The sequence below is a fragment of the Miniopterus natalensis genome, chromosome 1 (assembly GCF_054644295.1).
Source record: "Miniopterus natalensis isolate mMinNat1 chromosome 1, mMinNat1.hap1, whole genome shotgun sequence".
Lineage (NCBI taxonomy): Eukaryota > Metazoa > Chordata > Mammalia > Chiroptera > Miniopteridae > Miniopterus > Miniopterus natalensis.
Window position 1 is genome coordinate 67,057,027 of NC_142081.1, and position 19,642 is coordinate 67,076,668.

General features: G+C 41.1%; 2 protein-coding genes and 1 pseudogene across 2 annotated transcripts; 1 reads left to right on the forward strand and 2 right to left on the reverse strand.

The window, feature by feature from the left end:
* Positions 1 to 3,801: 3,801 nt before the first annotated feature.
* Positions 3,802 to 4,978, reverse strand: LOC107527049 (KATNB1-like protein 1). Its single transcript, XM_016199668.2, has 2 exons — positions 4,820 to 4,978; positions 3,802 to 4,736 (listed from the first exon to the last, which is right to left on the reverse strand). The coding sequence occupies exons 1-2, from the start codon at positions 4,976 to 4,978 to the stop codon at positions 3,960 to 3,962; spliced, it is 936 nt and encodes a 311-aa protein (XP_016055154.2). The 3' UTR covers positions 3,802 to 3,959.
* Positions 4,979 to 9,739: 4,761 nt separating this feature from the next.
* On the forward strand, positions 9,740 to 13,135 carry LOC148094175 (small ribosomal subunit protein uS2 pseudogene; annotated as a pseudogene).
* A 688-nt stretch (positions 13,136 to 13,823) lies between these two features.
* Positions 13,824 to 14,907, reverse strand: OR5AU1 (olfactory receptor family 5 subfamily AU member 1). The gene has a single exon (XM_016199669.2). The coding sequence runs from the start codon at positions 14,757 to 14,759 to the stop codon at positions 13,824 to 13,826; it is 936 nt and encodes a 311-aa protein (XP_016055155.2). The 5' UTR covers positions 14,760 to 14,907.
* Positions 14,908 to 19,642: the final 4,735 nt, after the last annotated feature.

Genomic DNA, 19,642 nt, shown 5'->3' on the forward strand with positions numbered 1-19,642 from the left:
TCCGCACTTCCTACAGGTCTCCATGTGGTCTCCACTTTTCCTCCTTGGTTAGGAGGGTGCTCTCTAGCTGGTCTTCAGTTGCAGTTGATTATTCAGGATGGTTTTTCTATATTTTAGTTGTAATTCCAGTTTGGTCCTGGGAGAGTGTCAGTGTAGCTTCCACTCAGTCCACTACCGTCTTTAATCTCCTCCTGAATTTTCTGTCTTAACTGGTGTGTTCACTTGGTCACACAAGCTGAATGCTAAACTCCCCTCCCTCAAATAGTCAATAATATTGTAATACTATGTAATGGATATTAGATTTATCACGAGGATCACTTCATAAGTTTTATAAATGTAAATGTCTACTATGCTGTAAATTTTTTTTAAATGAACTCATTTCCTCTAGCCAATTACTCACTATATTCTATAGGTTTTCCTCCTGCTGTTGAATCAGTCTTTTCCCCTCATCACCACCTTTCACCTCGACCACAGAAAAAGCTTCCTAAATAGTTCCTATGCCTTCGGGCTTGTCTTTCTCTGATATATCGTTCACATTATCCACATAAATGTGACCACTAGCTTCCTTGCTTAAAAGTCCTTAGTCATTCCCATCACCTCGAAGACCAAGTCCAAGCTTTTAAAAATGGTGTAATTGCCTAGCCAGGCGTGGCTCAGCGGTTGAGCGTTGACCTAGGATTCAGGCGATTGGGGTTCGATTCCCGGTCAGGGCACATGCCCCGGTTGTGGGCCCGATCAATGACTCTCTCATCATTGATGTTTCTGTCTCTCTCTCCCTCTCCTTTCCTCTCTCTGAAGTCAATAAAGACATATTTTAAAAAATAAATAAATAAATAAAAAATAAAAATGGTGTAATGACCCCTGCGACCTGGCCCCTGCCTGTCTTTCCACTGTCACCTCCCACATCCCCTTCCTCGCACTTAACTCTTCAGTGACAGCAGTCTGAGGAAGGTGGCATGCAGCCTTAACAGTTTTTTTAAATTATTAATATGTATGATAAACACTTCCACCCCCTCTTTGAGCGTCACTCCTTCTCTCCCTCATTTTGTCTTTTTGATTAGCCCAGGGATGATGATGATGAGGATGATGATGATGATAGCACTGATCCAGTTACGGCCTAGACAGGGGTGGGGCTGTTTGTTGCACACAGTGGGGAGAAGCTACAACAATTAAAACACTAATGGGAAGTCAAAGCCATACCATGCCCAAGCGGCTAAGTCAGAAGATCTCACTTTGGCACCCGTGTTTCTTCCTTCCGCGCCTGATTCCAGCTGCGGTAGCTGGTGCTGGCCCCTCACCAGCCCTTCCTGTCGCTATCTGCTGCTGATCCTTGCAGGCTCAGCTCAGTCCTCACCTGCTTAGGAAAGCTCCCCTGAGGTCTTCCCCCTCTACTTTCCCATAGCAGGAGGAAGAAAAACAATCATTATCACGGCAGACAGAGTCAGCACCGTGAAGGGTCTGCACAAACAAACCTTACTAAAATAACCCTTATCTTCCATCAATTTCCCCATATATTTACTTTCCCACACTTTACCACTCCTAGAAATCCAAGCCCCCTTTCCTCTGTCTTGTCACTTCTTCACAATTCCTTACCCTGTATTAAAATAGCATGTAATCCCCTGTGTCTAATCACCTATTTGGGTCTTCATTTTTTTTTAAAACAAATGTGTTTTAAATATTTTTTATTGATTGATTTGAGAGAGAGAGATTGATTTGTTGTTCTGCTTATTTTTGCATTCATTGGTTGGTTCTGTATGTGCCCTGATGGTGACCGAAACTGCAACATTTAAAAATGACCAATAAGCACTTGAAAATTATGTTGAGTGTCATTAGTCATTAGGGAAATGCAATTCGAAACCACAATGAGATACCACTTTACCACTTCACTTCTGCTAGGACATTTGAAAATAAGTGTTTTCAAGGACGTGGAGAAATTAGAACACTCATGTATTGCTGGAAGAAATATACAATGCTGCTGTGGAAAATAGCTTGGCAGGCCCTGGCCAGGCAGCTCAGTTGGTTAGAGTGTGTCCCAGTGTGCCAAGGTTGCAGGTTCAGGCCCTGGGCAGGGCACATACAAGAAGCAAGGGACCAATGAATGCATAAATAAGTGGAACAACAACAAATCGATGTTTCTCTTTCTTCCTCTCTCTCTCTCTAAAAATCAATCAATAATTTTTTTTTTTAAAGGGAAAATAGCTTGGCAGTTCCTCAATAGTTTAAGCATAGAATTACCTACCATATGATCCAGCAGTTTTGCTCATATACCTAACAGGTGTTCAAACAAACAAACAAAAAAAGGACATGAATGTTCACAGCAGTACTGTTTACAGTTGCCAAAAGGTGGAAACAATGCAAATGTCCATCAACTGATGAATAAATAAACAAAATGCAGTATATATCCATGTGATGAAGTATTTCTTATTCCACCATGCTACATGGATGAATCCAGAAAATATGCTAAGTGAAAGAAACCAGACACAAAAGGCCACATACTGTATGATTCCATTTATCTGAAATATCTAAAATAGGTAAATTCATACAAACAGAAAGCATACGAGGGGTTGCCAGGGGCTGAAGGAAGGAGAGAACGGGGAGTGACTGTTTACTGGCTACGGGGTTTCTTTCTGCAAAGCTGAAAATGTTCTGGAATAGATAGTGGTGATGGTTGTAAACATTGTGAATGTACTAAATGCCACTGAATTATACACTTTAAAATTATTTCAATGGTGAATTTTGTTATGTGAATTTTACCGCAATATTTAAAACACACTACAAAACAGTTGGTATAGCTGGTTTTGTTTTTCTAAAAGTATATGCCAGAAAAAAGTGTAGAAGGGCAAATATCAAATTACTCTGGTTGTCCGTTGGGTGGTCATTTAGGATTAATGTTCTAATTATTCTTAAGAAATCCTGGATTACTTGAGTCCTTTTTAAAATATGCTGTAGAATAATATGTAATGAAATAAAGAAGTATTTATCATATAGCATATATTATTAAACCAAAACAGTATATTTCAATGATCCCAATTACATTGTAAAAAACTCCTATTGCATAGGGAATAAAACCTACTGGAAGTGTACATGCCAGCATATTAATAGCTACATTTTAGTAGGGTGATTATAGGTGAATTGTATTTACTTTTTTGTTTGTTTGTTTTTTCATATTCACCTCTTTTATATAGGAATAATACATACATACATGACATGACAATTCTGGCAAAAAAAAATTCAGAGGTATTAAAAATATGCTCAAGTTTTAAAGATGGTGTGGAATAAGTTTTAACGACAACCTTCTACATGAATGGAAACCCCTGATTTAATTCCATAATTTTCATGCCAGAAGCATGGTTGGTTTTAATTTTTTAAAAACAGATACTGGTATTATACACATTGGCTTATTAATAATTAAGGCATTTTGTATACAGAGTATCTCAGTGTGGAAAAACAACCTTTAGTATTATTTGCTATGATGTCTTAAACTTTCAAAGTCTTTTTAATATAAGAAAATAGCTGCACACATTTGAGTGTTTTCTTATAAAACACAATCTTAAAAAAAGTAATGATGGTTGGTCTTTGCGGTTCCTAGTAATAAGTTCTGTCTTATTTTTCACAAAGTATAAAGTATATTCTTATGCAGGACTGCATTAAGATCCAGTAGTTCTTAAACAATGTTGCCAAATAACCATATAAATCCCAAGTGCAGCAAAGGTGAACAATCTTCTTCACGGTGCGCTTTCACCTCACTCAAGTTGAAGCTGCTCCTTTCGGATAATTTTCCACTTCAATGTGAAGTAGACCGTTGGCGTTTTGTTAGTGGTTTTATTATGTGGCTTTAAAAAAACAAAAAAGGTTCTGATTTCTTCCACAGTTCACAGTTCTCCAATGAGACTTATTCAGAAATCACAGAGTCCAGGGATGCTTTGAACAACCAAATGCTCTTTAGTAGATGAAGTCTTTCAATGCAACTGTAATAAATAAGCATCTACATCCTTAGCTATATTACCAGTATATCCTGGAACCAACGTAAGATGGTTTTCTTGTTCCCACAATCCACTTAATTGCTGTTTTAAAATCTGAATATTTCCATCATTTATAATTTCTGTTTTGGATGATAGTTCTGACCACCGCCTTTTTATGACTGCTTGAAGCCAGTTTAAACCAACTATTATATATTCTTCAAATTTGCTTTTAAGTAGTGACTTTACAAGAGGCAACAAGTCTACACAGCAGCCGAGTGAGATATATTGCTTTCCTTCCTGTAAACTATCGGTAAGCACAGGAAGGCACTCCACCGCCACTCCAAGGTCTTCTATCCTCACCAAATAAGCTACAAGTTCACTTATACTTCTTTTTTTCCAGAAAGTTAAAGCTACATTCAATCTCAAATTCCTGCTGAACAAAACTTGTGCCATTGTTTCATGGTCCTGAGAAACCTCAGAAAAAACCCCACTGTATTTTGATGAAGCACTTTCTGTCTGTGAAGAACCAGAATCACTGGAGTTAAGCAAATATGTTCGACTATCATGGTGTAATTTTTCAGGCAGGTGGCCTGCGCAAGCCAGTTCATTTTCTTTATTTGCCATGTCACAGCCCCCACTTCTAGGGGACTGTTTCTTTTTAGAACAAGAATTTGGAAAAGGATAATGACCTTTCTTTCTGTGGAAGATCACCTTCTGTAGTTTATCTGGGTTTTTCACAGCTTGTCCAACTGTTCTCAGTTGCAGACTCAGTCCCTGCAGGTGGGAGGCAGCCAATGAGTGTCTCTCTCCATCCATGTTTCTCTCTCTTTCTCCCTTCTACTCTCTCTCTGGAAAACACTATTTCTGTAAGCAGCCAACTGTTTTGGAGATTTCTTAACCTCCTTCATGTTCTTATTAGTAAAATTAGAGATCTTTTTTCTAGGAAGATCAATGGAATGATCCTCAATATTATTATAAAAGTTCCGTTCTTTAACATTGTGGGTTTCACATGCCATAATCTCTTCAATACGGGCGCCTCATGGTACCGGGGCGCCTCAGTCGCCCCCGAAACCGACGGGGTCCCTGGGCTCCGGGCCGAGCCCCACTCAGGGCCGTTCAAACGCGGCCGCGCGCGGGGCCCGCCCTGTATTTACTTTTTAAAAAATACTTTTACAAAATTCCTCCAGTGAGAAATTTAGGGTTCTAAATATTTTGTAAAGGTTTTCCTTATATTGAGCCGAAAACTCTTCTTACATTTGTGTGTGTGTGTATGTGTTAATCCCCACCCAAGGATATTTTTTCCCACTGACTATTAGAGAGAGTAGAAAGGAGGGAGGGAGGGAGGGAAACAATGTGAGAAAGACACATGGATTGGTTGCCTCCGCATGTGCCCACACAGGACCAGGGGTCAGACCTGCAACCCAGACATGTATTTTATTTTATTTTATTTTATTTTTATTTTTTGTTTAAAGTATTACAGATGTCCCCTTTTCTCCCCAATGGCCTGTTCCACCCCGTCCCACCCCCCTGGGCATGTATTCTTGACTGGGAATCGAACTCTTGACCCTTTGGTGTGTGGGCGCACTCTAACCACTGAGCCACACTGGCCAGGGCTCTTCTTACTTCTTAAATGGAACATTTTAGTTGGGGAAAAACTGAAAGATAGAATGTGTTTTTTAAAAAAGTATATTTTATTGATTTCAGAGAGAGGAAGGGAGAAGGAGAGAGAGAGAAACATCAACGATGAGAGAGTCATTGATCGCCCCCCCCCCCACACACACACCGCCCACTGGGGATCAAGCCCGAAACCCGGGCCTGTGCCCTGACTGGGTATCGAACCCCGATCTCCTGGATCCCACGTCGATGTTCAATCGCTGAGCCACGCCTGGCCAGGCAAAAGATAGAGTTTTGATGGTAAATAACACCAAAGAATCTGGAAAGTGAAGGAGGAAGAGAATTTCAGAGAGACAAGTAAGCATGTACTTAAAAAAAAAAAAAATCTCTTGTATGGTGAACTAACAGAGTCAAAGAATTATTATAGGGGGAAAATACCTTTCAAAAAGGGGAGAGCAAGCAAAGAGAATGAAGACATAGTGAAATCATACTAAGAGGTACTGACTAGAAGCTGCTTTTGCAATTCCCTGTAACAAACAGGGAATTTAAGAAGAATTCAGGGAAGGAATTAGAAAACTTGTCCAAACCTGTGACCCCTGACTACAGGTGGACACTGGGTTGCAGGACAGGTGGGCTGCAAATGTGGTTTGTTTTCTTAAAAGGGGCCTAACCAACAGCTATATGATATATAGTTATAAGGGAAATAAAGATAGAGCTATAAGGGAAATGCAAATGAAAACCACAATGAAGAAGTACAAATTGGTAGTTACAAAATAGTCATAGGGGTATAAAATACAGCATAGGAAATATAGACAATATAGGAAATACACATAACTATGTAGGATGCCAGGTGAGTACTGAAAATACCAGAGTGGGGGGACGCTTTGTAAAGTATATGATTGTCTAATTACTATGGTATTAATACAAATTAATGTTGAATGTAAACTGTAATTGAAAAATAAAAATTAAAAAAAAAACACAATTAGATACCACCTTAGACTGGTTAAATGGCTATTACCAATAAGACAAGAAATAAATGCTGGAGCCCGGCTGGGCGTGGCTCAGCGGTTGAGCGTCGACCTAGGATCCAGGCGATCAGGGTTCGATTCCCGGTCAGGGCACATGCCCAGGTTGCGGGCGGCAGCCGATCAATGACTCTCTCATCATTGATGTTTCTGTCTCTCTCCCTCTCCTTTCCTCTCTCTGAAATCAATAAAGATATATTTAAAAAAAAAAAAGAAAGAAAGAAATGCTGGAGAAGATGTGGAGAAAAGGAACCTTCACACACTGCTGGTGGGGATGTAAACTGGTGCAGCCACTATGGAAAATAGTACGACAATTCCTCAAAAAACTAAGAATGGAGTCACCATACAATCCAGTAATCACTCTTCTGGGTATCTATCTACCTGAAAAATTAGAAAACACTTATTCATAAAGATGTATGCAACCCAATGTTCACTGCAGCATTGTTCACGATCGCCAAGACATGGAAACAACCTAAGTGTCCTTTGACAGATGATTGGATAAACCATATCTGGTACATACACAGAGTGGAATACTACTCGGCCATAAAAAAAATGAAATACTGCCATTTGTGACCACGTGGATGAATATGCAGAACATTGCGCTAAGGGAAATATGTCAGGCAGGAAAGGACAAGAATCATATGATTTCACTCACATGTGGGATATTAAAACAAAACATAAATGATCACACAAAACAAATTAATAAAACAAAAAAAACCCTCATAGACACAGACAACAGAATGGTGGATACCAGAGAAAAAGGGAGGGGAGGGGCGAGTACAGTGACGGCAGAGACGAGGCGCTGGGTGGTGAGTATACAGTGGAGTATACAGATGTTATATGATCAAGTTTTACACCTGAAATGTATATAATGTCATTATTAACCAATGTTACCCCAATAAATTTTATAAAAGGGAGGCCTAAGAAAATAGCAGTTATGAGCAGTCATGTAGCACTTCATAGCAATAATAATAATAATAATAATACCACCTTCATTTCTAATAATTCTCACCTCACCTTTGTCGTGATTACTGTGTGCTTGACGCTGTCCTAAGCACTTACAGGATTTTAACTCACTTAATCCTCACAACACTCCTGAGAAGCAGGCACTGTCGCCCTGTTCTACAGATAAGGAAAACGAAACACAAGAAGGTTAAGTAATGTTACACATTAATGTCACACAGCCAGTAGTGAAAGAGCCGGTTCATATCCAGAAGCCCTTGTTCTGGAGTTCATGCCCTTGGCCACTGTGCCATGCTGCCTCTGAGGCCAAAACAGCCGCTGCAACAGCGACTCACACGGGAAGTTCAGGAGGGCAAGGCTATTTTCTCAATAATGCTAAGATTCTTTCCTCCTTTTTCATTCTCATTCTCTTATGAGTACACAGAAGAGTTTTCCAGAGGCCACCGGAAGCGTACTGGCATCACTTTAACGACTAGTACAGAAGGTGCTTATATAGTCTTGTGTTTTCTAGGATTCTCTAAGACAAGCTCTTTGGGGTCCTGAAATCAAAATGTTTGCCATTGCCCTAAGGCAGCGATTTTCAACCTTTTTTTTTATTTCATGGCACACATAAATTAATTACTAAAATTCAGCAGCTCACCAAAAAATATGTTTTTTGCAGACCTGACCCAAAAAAATAGGTATAATTTTTTAATACCTCACCCAAGGATATGTTTTTATTGATTTGAGGGGGGGGGAGAGATAGAGAGAGAAACATCAATGTGAGAGAGAAACATCAATTGGTTGCCTCCCACATGCACCCCTACCAAGGATCGAACCGGAACCTGCAAACTTTTGGTGTACAGGATGACACGCCAACCAACTGAGCAACCCGACCAGGGCAAACAAGATAGATATAATTCTGATTCATTCACATCAGATGACTATTGTCGTGTTGGCATTTTTTATTTGACAACTTAAGGGGAAAGAGGTCAGTGCCCCTGACTAAACAGTCAGGTAATGCATGTTTTAAACATTCTTGCAGCACACCGGTTGAAAATCGCTGCCCTAAGGTACAGGAGACATAGTTTCTGAAGGAATAATAAAGACTGATGCTAGAATTCATTCATTCGTTCATTCATTCATTCATTCATTCATTTATTCATTCAATAATTACTGAGCACTATCTTCCAGGTATTGTTCCAGATGTGGGGATTACAGCGGTGAACAGGAGTGGCATGGCCACCTCTTCAAGTTTAGTGCAACGCCCATAAAATATTAGGGTGCGTGAGAACCTCCTGGTAAACTAATGAAAAGTACAAATTCTGGGGCTACCCTGAAAAATGCAGATTCAATTTTTGGTGGATGAGACTCAGGAATTTTCATTATTTAAAAAAATGCTGTCTATTCTGAAGCAAAAGATCCACTAACCATATATTAAAAAACACTGATGTAGTGGTTGTTGAGCCTGAAGAGATAACTTGGAGAAATAAAAGTGATCACCATAGATAAAGACCTGTGTGACTCCAGAGAGCAGAATAGGTACCTGGAGGCAGTTTTCCTTCTAATATTAGGTTGGAGTGGTCATTCAGGTGAGGCAGAGAGTCCCCATCAGCTGCGAGTTTTGAGCCTGCCAGAGAGCCAAGCCAAAGGCACTGTCGTTAGCATTAGGATCCTCACACCGGATGTGATATTTTCTAGAGGGCCTCTAAGCATGAGGGAAGGTTATGAGAACCAAGAGGGAGGGTTACTAAAAGTCATAACTGACTTAGTACGCTATTTTAAGCACTTATTTTCTTCAACAAACTATGTCAACTCAGATGATAGCACAAATTCCAAAGTGACCACTTAGGTTTAACAGACTAAAAAAGCTGGCCAAAGTCCAAGGACTATGAGGATGAAAGAATGAAGACTTTGATAATAAGGAAGAAATGAACAGCTTCCCAGACACATCATAAAGATAGGAATTTCCCGAACTGATCTATGTATTCAGAACAATTCCAACCAAAATTCTAACAAGATTTGTCGTGGAACTTAATAGCCTAATAAATTTTAAATTAAAAAAAGAGCAAAGGAATGCAACAAAATCATATCAATAATTGCCAAAATACACCTAAAGAGAAAGATCTAAGCGAGAGGCCAGGTGATGGTGGCGGTGACATAAATGCCCATAAGGTACAGTTTTGTTGTAAAGGAATGGTCATTAAGAAAATGTGGTACCGATGCAGAGAAATACAAATGGATCAACGAAAGAGAACAGAGAACCCAGAGAAGGGCTCATGCATGAGTGAAAACTTGACTTATTACAGAACTGGCATTGCAATCAGTGGGGTATTAGTGCCTATGCAAGAAATGGCCTGGGACAACTGGGTATCCATTTTGAAGAAAAAGAAATTTAATCCCAAACTAAAAGTAAAACAAATGTGAAGGCAAAACTTTAAAAAAACATTTGGAAGAAAACATAGGAGAATATCTTTATGATCTTAGTTGGGAAAGATTCTTAAGACACACATTGAAAACATTCAAACCAGAAAGGAAAGGACTGATAAATCTGCTGATATTAAAATTAAGACCTCCTGTTAATCAACGCATCATAAAGAAAAGAAATTACATTTTTTAAATGCATAACTATGTGAAGATATTTGCCCCACATTTAACCAACAAAAGATCAGTTTTCAGCATACAAAAAAACCCCTACAAATTAAAAACAAAAAGACGTAAATAAGCACCCCTAGAAGATAAAGCAAGAACAGCTCCTAGTGGGTTAGTAATGTTATCTCTTTAGCTGGATTGTGAGCGATTGCATTTTATTTTTAATCATTATGTGATAGATAGACATCAATATGTTAAAAATATTCTTTTGTAGATTTTCAGAACTTAATAACAACTTGACAAAAAATAAATAAATGAAAATAACACAGAAAAGAGGCATTAATAAAGAAAAACCTGAAATTAATGAAATGGGAAGCTGATACATTATAAAAATAAGAAAAGCACAAAAACAGAATGTCTTAAAAGTGATAAAATCCTCTGTCAAGCATTCCTAAGGAAAATAAAACAAACAAAAATATGAAGAATGTACTCCTGGCCGGTGCGGCTCAGTTGGTTGGGTGTTGCCCTGTGCACTGAAGTGTTGCCGGTTCGATTCCCGGTCAAGGCACATGCCCGGCTTGTAGACTCAATCCCCAGTGACGTTACACTCTCACATCGATGTTTCTCTCCCTTCCTCTCTCTAAAAATCAATGAAAATATTTTTTTTAAATACAAAGAATTGTCCAGCCAGGCATGGCTCAGCAGTTGAGCATCAACCTAGGATCCAGGAGATCGAGGTTCGATTCCCGGTCAGGGCACATGCCCGGGTTGCGGGCTCGATCCCCAGTAGGGGGCGTGCAGGAGGCAGCCGATCAGTGACTCTCTCATCATTGATGTTTCTCTCTCTCCTTCCTCTCTCTGAAACCAATAAAGATATAAAAAAAAAAAGCTTAAGTATAAAGAATGTATAAGGCAATATAACCACAGGCATAAACAAAAGAAATAAAAGTAACTAATACTAAAAAATCACTGTGTGGCAAGCACTCTTTTAAATATTGTCATTTAATTTTCACAAGCATGACAAGTATTATGTTATTTACTTCACACCTGAGGTAGATTTTGTTGCTCTCCCTATTTTATAGATGAAAAATAGTATAGCACAGAGAGGTAAAAAAAGGTAACATAGCCAGCGAGGGCCAGAGCTGGGCCTGGAATCTCGGCAGACTAGCACTTCAGTATATGCGTTCAGTCATTCCTCAACATTGCCTTTCTTCAATGCTCATCTCATAAAATGTTAAAGTTTGAAGATCCTTACAGACCACTTAATCTATTTTTCTCATTTTATGGAAGGGGATTTTTTTACATTGCCCTAAAAATGGAATGAACTATCAGGAGAAACCTACAGGAGTCAGTGTAGACGGTACTGACCTAGAGAGCAAACACAAAAGTTATGAGGATATTATGAGCAAATCATGGCAATAAATTTTAAAATCTAGAGGGAGGAAATATTTTTGAGCAAAATACAAATGATTAAATTGATTTAATAAGCAGGAAGAAAACTAACATGAAACCTAGAATTATATAAGAAATTGAGAAGGTAATTAAAGATTTACCTTTTAAAAAGGCACCAGTTCCAGATGGTTTTATAGCTGAATATATATTATTTTTAAAGAACAGATATTTCTATCTTATTTAAATTATTCTACACTATAGGAAAAGAAGAAAGAACTGAAATACATTTTATAAAACTAGTTTACCTTTAATACTAAAACACAATAAGGGTTTATAAAAATAATACAAAAGGACCATAAACCAACTTTATTTTTGAATATAGATGCCAAACTCTAAATAAAACCTTTGCAAATCAGATCCAACAATGTATTAAAAGAAAATCATTTCATAACCAACTAGGATTCCAGGAAACAAAAATGGTTTCACATAAGGAAATCTATGTCTTTAATTTACCACAGAAACATAATAAAGGAGGAAGATTACATGACTATATAAAGCTATTAAAAAGGCATTTGAGCCCGATTGATTCTGAACAATTTAGAAAAAGAATAAAATATAATCAGATACAGAGCAAAATATCATTTGTGTTACATTAAAAGCTATATGAATTGTATCTGTGGGAAAATGGTCTTTACAAAAGTAAATTCCAGAGTTGGGCAGACTTTGCTGACTGAGTCATGGATTCACTGAGCCAGGGCAGGTCTCCCTTGTGAGGGGACTAGCCACGGATGCCTGGTTGATTTTCTTCAAGTTTACCAATGAGGATGCCCTTAAATTCCTTGCAGCAGGAACCCACTTAGGTGGCACCAACCTTGACTTCCGAATGGAACACTCCTTCTACAAAAGGAAGAGTCCTGGCATCTACATCATAAATCTGAAGAGAACCTGGGGGAAGCTTCTGCTGGCAGCTCATGCCATTGTTGCTATGGAAACCCCAGGGATGCCAGTGTCATATCGTCCAGGAATAGCAGCCAGCGAGCTGTGCTGAAGTTTACTGCTGACGCTGGAGCCACCCTATCGCCAGCCGCTCCACTCCTGGAACTTTCACGAGCCAGAGCCAGGCCGCCTTCCGGGAGCTGAGACTGCTGGTGGTCGCTGATCCCAGGGCTGAGCTCCAGATCTCACAGGCGTCTCATGTTAACCTGATGTTACCTGCCTGCCCTGCTCTGTGTAGCACGGACTCTCTGCGCTGTGTGGCCATTGTCATCCCTGCAACAAGGGGACTCCCTCAGTGGGGCTGAGTGGTGGGTGCTGGCCTGTGAGGTTCCGCACATGCAGAGCAGGCCCCCTCCCCTTGAGCACCCACGGGGAGGTCCTGCCTGGTCTCTACTTCTGCAGAATCCTGACGAGATTGCAAAGGAAGAGCAGGCCGCTGCTGAAAAGGCCGTGACCAAGACGGGATTTCAGGGTGAAGGGACTGCTCCAGCTCCCGAGGTCACTGCTGTGCAACCTGAGGTGGCAGACTGGCCTGAAGGTGAGCAGGACTGGCCTGCGGACCCCACTGCTCGGGCCGCCGGATGGGTAGGAGCAACCCCTGAGTGGTCCTAAGCTGTTCTTCCACAAACTCTTAACAGAATGGAAATGAGGTTGACGGAAAATAAAGTTTCTAAAAGTTGTGTCCATTAAAAAAAAAGACGAGACATCTGTGATTCAGAAAAGTTCAGTAATTTGCCCAAGGTTTATTCCGTTTGAAAGTGACCAAGCGGCTATTTGGCCAGGGAAAAAGTCAACAAGACAATAAAACATCATGTGAACTTTTGAAGTTGTTGTTACAGTACCATTCAAATAGACAATCAAAAACATTTTAAGCCAGGGAGTCATTTCTTACAAAGAGGAAATTCTGAAGAATGGGGAGGCTTCCCCTGAGCGGCCAAGGTCTTCAAATTAGTTAAGGGGAAAACTTTATTATTAAGAATATAAATATCAGTTTCTAATAATAGAACAAAATATTCACGAACATGGATATATGAATAAATTCATCTGAAAAAAGTCATGACTAAATCTTGTCAATGGATCCAATTATGCAACAAGCAGACACCCCCTTCTCACTTCTTTCTAGTCTCTATAACGCCACCAACTCTTTCTACAGCAAGCTGGCAGGTTGATGCAGGAGCACCTGCAGACCAGAGAGCACCCCACTGTTCACTGGGAGAGCATGGGAATGTGCTCAGAATAACACCACATAAGATAAAGTTCCCTCAGCTTCCTAAAGATACGTGGCAATGAGTTGACAAGATCATTCCATTATTTTCCTGCTCCAAACCTTTCTTAAGGCTTTCTTCACATCTTTGTTTCTCAAAGAATAGATAAGGGGGTTCAGCATTGGGATCACCACCGTGTAGATCACTGCAACTATGCGATCTTGAGCCAGGGAGTATTTGGACTTGGGGCGCAGGTACATAAAAAGTGTTGTGCCGTAGAAGAGACACACAGCAGTGAGGTGGGAAGCACAGGTGGAAAAGGCCTTGAACCTGCCCTGGGCTGAGTTCATTCTCAGGATGGTGATGAGAATTAAGAGGTAGGAAAGCAAGATGGTAAGGGTGCAGTTCAAAAGGTTGAAACCAGCAAAAATAAAGATCAGGATCTCACACAGCAGGGTGTTCACGCAAGACAGAGACAGAATGGGAGGTCCATCACAGAAGAAGTGAGTGACCACGTGAGCACCACAGAATTTCAAACTGAAGATACAGCTTGTGTGGATAAGAGAATTGAGGAATCCTGCACAGTAGGAGCCTACAATCAGAGAGGCACAGACCTCAGGAGACATGGTGACAGGGTAGAGCAGGGGGTTGCAAATAGCAGTGTAGCGGTCGTAAGCCATGGCAGCAATGAGATAGCACTCACTGGTGGCGAAACCAGCATAGAAGAACATCTGAGCCATGCAGCCAAGATAGGAGATCACCTTCCTCTTGGCCAAGAAGTTCACCAGCGTCTGGGGGACAACCGTGGAGGAGTAGCACAAATCCAAGAAGGACAGGCTTTTCAGGAGGGAGTACATGGGCGTGTTCAGGGTGGCACTCACATGGATGAGAAGGAACATGATCAGGTTCCCCAGCAGAGTGACGATGTACATGCCCAGGAACACCACGAAGAGCAGTGTCTGGAGCTGGGGGTCACTGGTGAGGCCCAAGAGCTCAAACTCCACCCTTTGGCTCAGGTTTGCCCCTTCCATATTCCTCAAGTGCTGTGGGGCATGGAAAGTGGAGACCACCAGAAATGACCCCCGGGGGGGGGGGGGGCGGCTCACTGGGTTTAGTTCTGCCCTGAGGACAGATTAATGTCACTGAGAAAGTCTGGATTCGTAAGTGGAACTCAGTCATAGAGAAGGTCTTCTCTACTTGTTGGCTGGTTAGTTAGGAAGCATTACTTGAGCACCAATGGAAAATATTAAAAATATTTATACACAGTTTGGTCTCTTAGGAATCTTAAAAAATTCTAAATAATGAAACAGTTACTCACCAAATATATATTGACAGCCTTCCACATGCTTAGCTCTGTGTTCCCCTGTCAGAAGTTCAAGAGTGTCTGACCTCAGGAAGTTTATATTTTAGAGACAGTTTATTTCGTGTTTAAACGCACAGGCCCCAGTGTCAGACTGTCACGGTTCCAAGCCGAGACCTATTGTGTTACCTTGGGAATGTTATTTGACCTGAGTTTCAGTTTTCTCATCTGTAAAATAGGGATAATAGCATTAATCTCAAAAGGTTGTTGTAACAAGTCAATGAGTTAATCCATGTAAAGCACTTAAAGCCTGGCACATGAAAAAATTCAAAGAATGTTAGCTTTGATTTTTTTCCTTGGGGAGATAGACCTAACACAAAACTAAACATGATCAATAAAATGAAACAACATGGGGAGGGGAGTGAGTAGGGAGTGGAAGGTGTCAATGGGGAGAAAAGGGGACATCTGTAATATTTTGAACAATAAAAAATATATAAATAAAATAAGAAAAGAAAAGAACAGCAATGCCCTGGCTGGTGCAGCTTGGTTGGAGCGTTACCCATATACTGAAAGGTCACAGGCTCGATTCCTGGTCAGGGCACAAACCTAGGTTGCAGGTTCAGTTCCTGGTAGGAGCACGTACAGATGGCAACCAATTGATGTTTCTCTCTCACACAGATGCTTCTCTCCCCCCACCCCCAGCTCGCTCTCTCTCTCTCCCTTCCTCTCTCTCTAAAACCAATAAATATATCCTCAGTTGAGGATAAAAACAAAACAAAACATGAGCGCAAATTTGAACACAGAACATTGGTAACTTCTTTTGGAGCACGTGAAGCATAACTCTGATTTATTTGATGTCTCTGAGATGTAACATTCAATCATTCTTAACCCAACGGCTGCTAATTTATAATAAACCCCCCTACTGCGGTGATGTGGCAGCTCTAAATTTGGGTTGCAAATGTCATTGGCCCCATCGGTATCAAAAGTCAACTCAGCTTCAAGGCAAATTACAAGGACTTCAGAGAAATGACTGTAAAAATCCTAGTATGGAAAAACTTACCGGGCCTTCAAGGAAGTTGAGAAATGGTTAAGAGTGGAGTAGAACTTCTTGAGACCCAGTTTCACATCTTCTTTCCTCACCAGACTGTTTCAGTGTGGGTAACGGGTCTGCAAGCATCTCTCTGATTAAAAGAATGGACAAAAGCAGAGAAAACAAGGAATGTGGCCATGGGGACTCCACATAATGGACTTTAATTAACCTGATGCAGGACTGGGTCCGGCTGCAACATGGAGGGAAGCTCTGGACACTGGCCTTGCTCTCGGCTTTGCTGAACTGCCAGCTGCACCTTTGCAGGACTGCGTTAAGGGGCGTGGGCTTTACAGCCCAGGGCATGTGCCTCCACGCCAGTAAAAACCAATCATTCTCCTATGGGAATCTTAGAAAATTCATTTTCTGAAGATATCACAAGAGCCATCCCACACTGACTAGTATGGGGGAAACTGGACCTCCTAATTTATTCTGTAACAAAAGTATATAGGAATGAACAACCAGCAATACACAAGACTACCAAGGAGAGAATTTTAAAACTCTAAGAAAGGACATAGAAGAAGATCTGAATATGTTTACGGACATGGGGCTCATTTGGGTTTGGTCCTGGGAACCACATATCAACTTCTAACCTCTGAAACTGTAGTATAAAAAACTTGTACTATTTAAATAAAAAAAAATAAACAAGGAATTTGGCCAGTACTCAAGGTAGAGCAGATGAGGTGGGGAGGTGAGATGGGATAGGGTAGGGTGGTGGGTAATACAGTAGATCACTGATCAGGCCCTCAGATTTATTACTTTGTTTAAATCCAATCTTCTTTTTCTTATCCTTTCCTCTCTTCCCTCTTCTTCAGTCTGCACTAAATTCAAAATTATTCCGAATATAGAGTTAGTCAAGCAATAAACTATGGAGAAATTGACCGTTTTTCAAAGGATGCTGGGATAACTGCTATTTCTGTTAGCTGCAGTTTGTACCCGTGAATGAAAACTAGGAAGAAAACATAAAGATAAGTCTTACGGGGAAATGAATTGGGGAGTGAAGTGCCTGGGAGCGGGAGCAGATGCCTGGGGCCTGTAGATGAGGGAGGCGTCAGCAAGGGGCTTTCTTTACCCCCGCCTCTTCGCCTTCTCCCTGGGATAGCAGAGTGGGGCACAGAGAGAGGCAGCCAGAGGGAGCAGCTGGTGCCTCTGAGCAACAGTGATCCACACAATGGTTCTTAAACACTGAGGTGCATTGCCCAAGATTCACTGAAGAACCTGCAAATCCTAGGTCCCTGCCTCAGAAATTAGACCTATTTATTCCAAAAGTCTGTAGCTGGGCCCCTAAATCTGGTGACTCTGAAACAGGTGGTATATGAACCACTGTTTGAGAAACACTAAACCATGGGGTACCTGCAGGAGTGCACATATCTTCCTGAGCCACATGTAAATGTTCTTTTTAACTTGCTAGAATTGTCCATGTCCTGGGAGAGACAGCCTGTGGATAGCATGGCTGTCCTGGACATTCTCTTGCTTATAGAATATGTATCAGGAGTTAACAATTCCCAGAAATCTGATTATTACCTGATGAAAATCAAACACCAGAGAGTTTCCTCCTTCAAAGTTGCTTGAGATGTTCTTAAGCAAACCACTTAATTCCAGCACAGCACGTGACTGGATGGCAGAACTATTGCTCTGGGGGTCAGAACACAAGCCCTCAGTAGAAAAACAGTAAAGATAAAGCCAGACTCATTGGGTCCATAGAGTGAATCTGGGGATCAGAGTCTTCTACTGACTTTAACCTCTCACGTGGTGAGAGGAGGGAGGCAGCCCCACTCCCAGCAAGTTCCTCTCGACTGATCCCATACTGGCAGGGGACACCTCAGAGTCATCTTTTCCCCTGGGCAGCCCAACAGCTCACAGCTGGGAAGGGTGATGTATATTCATTGATGAGGGTTTAGGAGGCTGGCCAGAAATTCAAAATAATTGGTCCCATGTAGACCCATTAATGTGTTTGCAAAATTATTAGCATCTCCAAGAGTATCTACTCCTGGGAATCAGGTGACTGGGAAACTGGGAGTGAAGGGAATGGATCCACACCAAATCCCTGCCGATATGCTGATCATGAGCCCCGAAAGACTGCTCTACCTGAACTCCAAACTTAACACTTAGGTAACTCTTATCTATATTTCCTTTACACTAGAAAACCAAGTTTTCACAGTTTTTCTTTCTTCTATGCCAGTTACCCTAGATTTAGACTGTGACCTACATTATAGCTGAAGACCTCTCCACACATCAAGATCATAGTAAAATTAAAGGGATGTTATTTCGTTTCCAAATATTTGGGGATTTTCTAGTGATCACTCTGTTACTGATTTCTAATTTAGTAGCATGTGGTCAGAGAACATACTTCGTATGATTTGAATGCTTTCAAAGTTATTGAAATTTGGTCTATGGCCCAGAATACTGTCTATCTTGATGAATGTTCCTTGTTCTCTTGAAGAGAGTGCATAGTCTGCTGATGTCGCATGGAGTGGTCTCTAACATTAGGTCAAGTTGCTCGATAGTGCTGTTCACATCTGCCTACTATATCCTTTCTAATGTTCTGCCTACTTGTTCTATCAAGCATTGAAAGGGGAGTATACCGAAATCTCTAACTGTAGTTGTAAATTTGTTTATTTCTCCTTGAAGTTCTTTAGTTTTTGCTTCATGTATTTTGAAGTTCTGCTATTAGGTGCATAAACATTTAAGACTGTTATGTCCTGTTAAACAAAAATTGTTAATTTCCATGGCTGAAAGCCTTTTAAAAAGAATGGGTCTATTAGGTCATTCCTAGTGTTAGCATAGGCAGTTAGATATTAACAAAGGAACGGAGAAAAGGGAATCAGACATTATTGCACGTAATCAACTGGGGAGCATGAGCCTGCTTGTTTCACTAGGAAGTTGCAGCTTCACACACTCCCAGGGAACCGCCATCCAGTCCCCCACAGATCACCACGGGGGGGGGGGGGGGACCAATAAAGAGGGAGGTAAGCACCTGCACAATGGAAGTCTCAATGGCTTGGGGAGGGGTGTTCTTATGAGGCGTGCTCAGCAGGAGCCAAGACTGTGGCCATAGAGGCCTGTCAGTCTAGCCTGGGGAAAGGATCCGATTGGGTAAAAGACACAAGCCCAGGGGACCTAGGGCAGACCTAGTGCAAGCCTGCCAAAGCTTGGGAAGTTGATTGGTTATTTTGAAAAAACTCCTGGTCCTTCCCAAGCCCAAAATAATATAATCCCAGAGAACAAGACCCTTCTCTCTCTCTCTCACCCAGTAAGGCACAACCATACAGGCTTAGCAGCCAACCAGGGCCCGCAACAGACCACGCAGACTCCAAAGAACAGCTTTAATATGAAACAGACATTCTGGATACTGGCCTTTGTTTTGGCCTTGATGGAGACAAAACTGGATTTTTTCCATGGTGGGACAGATGGAGATGGGACATTGGAAACCCAGGGGCAGCCTTCTATTTCCATCCAAATAAACCTTGCCACGCCACAATCTCCATGCACCTGGGGGATGCTTTCCATGTGATCCTATGAAAGAG